Source organism: Trametes versicolor, assembly GCF_000271585.1.
Source record: "Trametes versicolor FP-101664 SS1 unplaced genomic scaffold TRAVEscaffold_8, whole genome shotgun sequence".
Classification (NCBI taxonomy): Eukaryota; Fungi; Basidiomycota; class Agaricomycetes; order Polyporales; family Polyporaceae; genus Trametes; species Trametes versicolor.
This window is the reverse complement of record NW_007360328.1, coordinates 2,800,062-2,804,769: the sequence shown is the minus strand read 5'-3', so window position 1 is coordinate 2,804,769 and position 4,708 is coordinate 2,800,062. Positions and strand designations below refer to the sequence as shown.

At 52.5% G+C, this 4,708-nt stretch overlaps 1 protein-coding gene across 1 annotated transcript in view; it reads left to right on the top strand.

The window, feature by feature from the left end:
* Positions 1 to 4,708, top strand: part of TRAVEDRAFT_127783 (WD40 repeat-like protein) — a gene marked incomplete at both ends in the record, with an annotated part of 27,424 nt that overhangs the window by 13,278 nt on the left and 9,438 nt on the right. The window contains 2 exons of the mRNA XM_008042652.1: positions 2,291 to 2,453; positions 2,581 to 2,669. Coding sequence (XP_008040843.1) covers positions 2,291 to 2,453; positions 2,581 to 2,669 — 252 coding nt within the window. The remainder of the gene's footprint in view (positions 1 to 2,290; positions 2,454 to 2,580; positions 2,670 to 4,708) is intronic.

Genomic DNA, 4,708 nt, shown 5'->3' with positions numbered 1-4,708 from the left:
ACATCCGCTACCATATGTTCGAGAGCAGGTCGAAAGTGGGAGCGTTGAGGTGTTCTATGTTGCTTCTGGGGAGCAACTTGCTGACGCGCTGACAAAAAACGTGCCCTTCTCCATATTGGACCGTTTCCGTCGCAGCATTGGCTTGGTGTCCTCCACATCTTGAACGAGTGGGAGTGTTGAACTTCTGTGTCTACGGCTGTGCCGGACCGGGAGTGGCAGTGATAGTGGCTGTGCGTCTACCATACGCCAGCATGGACTTTCCTACTTACCATATACGTACATTCTTTTGTTCTGTACTTACTTGGCATCCTGCCATCCCTCCACATGATTCTGGTACGTTCTACGATGTTCCGGACTATTCTAGACAGCGTCCGGATTACTCGCATTACTCAGCCATGGACTATCTGACCTTATGTCGATTATGCTCCCTTACTCAGCGTTACTCATCGCTCAGTCAGCGTCCTCTGGACGTCACATGCTCTCTTCTTATACGCTTACTCATCGTCCTCCCCAGTAGTATATAAGGAGGACTCTGCAGGCCTCTGCTCTTCAGTCGTTCTCTCACAGACTGAAGAGTAAGTCCCACACTACCTATGCTTCCTTACATGTTTACTTACTAGTACTTGTAGCCTCTCTTTGTGCGGCTTACAGGTACAGTACTATGCAATCATAGTCGTTCTCTCACAGACTGAAGACCTCTCTTTGTGCGGCTTACAGCCTTCCAGGTTCAGAGTTCATCAGCCATGTCACCGGACTCAAGTTGGGTAGCCAGTGCTTCACAGGATGGGACGATTGTCCTCCATAATGCGGCTCAACCGAGCAGAAAAACTCGACAAGCGGTTGAGAATTCCGCCATCCTTGCACTTGCTTTTTCTCCCAAGGGTGACTATCTCGCGTTCGCGCTTGGGAACGGGCTCATCAAGGTCCGGTCCACCTCGAAATGCGATGACCTCCTCCTATTGGAACCTCTGAAACCAGAGTTGACTCTCCGCCTCGACAGCGATGCTATTCACGTGATGGCCTGGGCCTCCGACACGCGAATCACGATGTACACTCAAAATACGTCTATATGGACCTGGGACGTCACCGCTGCTTTGCCTACCAACCCTGAATCGAGCACCTCTTTCCCCCCAGCCCGCCCCTACGCCCGCTTCTCTCCAGATAACACCCTGCTCATGTTTGTTGCAGGAGGAGACTTCTGCTACCTCTGGGACACCGAGCGCTGCCGGATTTACTACCGTCTGCACAACCGAACCGGATGGCCATGGTCAACGATATGGAGTGTCGACTTCGACGCCAAGAGTAGGTACCTCGCGGCCTGTTGCAACGATGGACTTGCACGCGTTTGGGACGTCCGTAGGAAATTGGAGGTTTTGACAATCAAGATATATACCATGGAAGGCCTACCCTCGATCCCCGTGCGACGTGTGTCGCTCTCGCCCAACGGCCGGTGGCTGCTCATCGTATTGGACAATGGGGAGATATTTCTCCACCAATGGCCACTCGAATTCGAGGCCACTGTGTCATATATTCCCGGTCTTCAACCGCTCGCAGACAACTATGACTCCGGGGCGGTCAATGGACTATGCTTCTCGCCGGATAGTCGGTTCGTGACATCTGCGTCGTCCGACGGCCTCGTCCGCGTCTGGCAGACATCCGACTGCGATAAGACCTGCTATATCGCAAAGCAGCACAACCATGAAGCAACACTAGCGATGTTCAGTCGGTCAGGGGACGTTTTGGTGTCCGGTGCGAAGGACGGGACGGTGCATATACAACCCACAAATGTGATGAAGGAGGAACTTGTACTACTAAACTGTTTGGCTACATAGGATCGGAGACACATGCTGTGGTAGTTACTACCTAAACTCTATCAGTTCTCAAGAAGCCTCCAACCCATCACGTGGGTCGCCCAATGACAGAGCCCTCGCAGCCGAGCGGCACCACTGCTGCACCGAAACCCTCTTGCAACTTACAATCCTACCCAAGTATATTCAAGGTCTCTGCGTTATTTCACGACGCCAGATGGGCTGCATACGGGCACGCAGACGGGTTTAACACAGCTCAGAAGACGATCAATTCGGTCAACTGCACAACTTACAAGGCAGGCAAATAAACCATAAACGCACTCTTGTTCTCACCCGGCAACATGCACCTTGCGTCTACTTACAACGGGAAACACGTCAACGCGTGGCTGCTCGATGGCACACGTCTACTCACTGCGTCGGACAACGGGGAAATATTTATGTGGGGGCACGCCCCCGACTCGACAAGCACAACCCTCATTCAGTACCGGCTTGCAGGCCACAGTACCTCGGCATCGGTCAAGAGCTTGCGTTTCTCGCCTGGGGGTGAGTTCATTGCGGCTACATCGTCCGACGGCATAGTCCGTCTCTGGGAGACGCATGACCTGACGGCACCCCCAAGAGTGTTCCGAGAGCACACTGGCAATGGTGCAGCGACGATGGTGGCGTTTGTTTGGGACGATGTCTTGGTGTCTTCGGCGGAAGGTGGTACGGTGTACATACGTCCCACGGTCTCCCCGTCGATTACGCAGTGTCTAGTAGAGTATGTTGACAGCCATCAACAGCCTGTGTTTCTCGCCGAGCGGAAACTATGTCGCCTCCGGATTCTCCGACGGTACTGTCATAGCCTGGAAGACAAACGACGTACTAGCAAGCCATATAATCACGATAATCTGCTCTGCACACGGGGACGCCGAAGTGACGCTTGTGGCATTCACTAAGGACGACGTCCTAGTCTCCGCCGCAAAGGATGGCACGGTGCACGTACGGCCGGTGATCTCGATGGAGTAGAGGCTGTGCGGTACGAGTGAAGTCTGGGACTTGTATATAGATGGGACTCCAGAACGCGCATTCCGGCGGTCGCCCCGCAGTGGGTCGTGCGGTGTGATACCTATCCTGTACGTTCAATGTTAGATCAACAAGCAAGGAGTTGACTTGAAGTCAACACATGCAAATCCAGGATGATATCTGTCTGAATCAACCAGCGTGGCCGTGAGGTATCTCCTAGTGTGTTGTTCTACCTCCTAGAAACGTATTTATGCGTCTCTCGCCGGTGGTGCGTGCGCGAGCCAACGGAAAAAAGGACCGTCCGTTTCAATTCAGTTTCGTCAAAAATGGGCAGGGTAGGGCACCAATCGTGCACTCTGTATTGTCGATATGCGAGGATTTGAGGGAACTGGCATCATGTACCTCTTGAGAGGACCGCAAACTCTCAAATCGCATGCTGTATCTCTTCATTCAGAAGCGAAAAGCGGTTTCCTGCTCCGATCGTGCACGGCCGTGGAAGTGTGGGGATATTTGAGGCCTAATTGCGATTGAAACGCTGTGTGCATATGTCAGCGAGCCTCGTCTTCGAGCTACCAAGAATCTCCGGTGCGACGTAAGAAATGTCTCACGGGCTTTGCGCAATTACAATTCGCACGATGGGGTACTAGAGGGCTTGGGTCAACTGGGTGGATATTTTGGGTTCTGCGGGATCAGTTTTGTCCCCGTGTATCGTGTTGGTGATTGGAGAAGGATAGTTGCATATAACCCCTGGTGGAGTACATTACAGCGACAGACTGACAGTGTAGTCGAAGCTAGATGGATTTGTAAAAACAGGTTCTGAGGCAGTATTGACTGACAGGCATTCTCAGAACGCGCGTTGGAAAATGCGACCGGTTTGAGTGGATGATGGAGGAAGACGAGTATGGGAGAACAACAAGTTGAGCCCGGAGCCGAGGCGCCGAAGTGGACGCGTGCCACGTGGAAACTCACTATGTGACCGTGTGGCGTCGGCGTCGAATTGCCCTCACCTTCGTCTTCGACTTCGTGCTTCTCTTCTACACCGTATGTATTCTGCTACAGCGGCGGATGACTACTCTACATGCGTAAGTGTATTCTGTAAGGTCAAATCGATCGCCTCACCCCGTGCATAGGTCTCACCGACTTCCATCTGCAGTCATGCGAGGGATTCATGTGGCAGAGGTGGGCGCGATAGTGTATTCTCTGGCAATGATACGCGGTACGCTGTCCTCCTACTCCCATTTCTGTTCTGAGAGCCTCATGATGCTTGTCGAGTAATAGCTGAATACCCTGCACCACAGACGATGCCAGTATACATGGCCGGCTTTGGGCGACGCGCGTCCTGCGTATTCTTCCAGGGATTGTTTCCGTTCCAGGTGAGAAGGCAAATCATGCGGCTGTTTCCATCACCTCGTTTTGAAAAGCAGATATGCCTTTGCGACTTTTGCCTGATACACATGGGCGTTGTCGCGGAGCTAGACTCGACGCGACCAGGCAACGCCTACAACAAAGAAACTAATACGATCTAACCCAAGGGCGGCGAGCGCGAAGGCTTGCTAACGCCGAGCGTAGACTTTCAAGTCAAATCTAGCCCAAGGACCAAGTTAATATTATGCTGACTAAGAGAATACAAAGGACGGCTTACCTAGCCCAAGGACCAAGAGGTCAAGATGAGGGCTAGGGTCGCTACAGGTGGGGTTTATATACTGAGTCAGGGGAGCCAAACATGTACAAACGTAACGGTGGTCTGTGCGCACATTAGTGCCGGTCTGCAGGTGGGGGTCAGGTGACTGGTCACATGCTTCTAACTACTGGTTCTAAGTCTAAGTGTCGTACAAATGGCCGTAGAAAATAAGGAAAACGCGGAAAAATATAGGGGTCTCGTCGTTTCCACGACA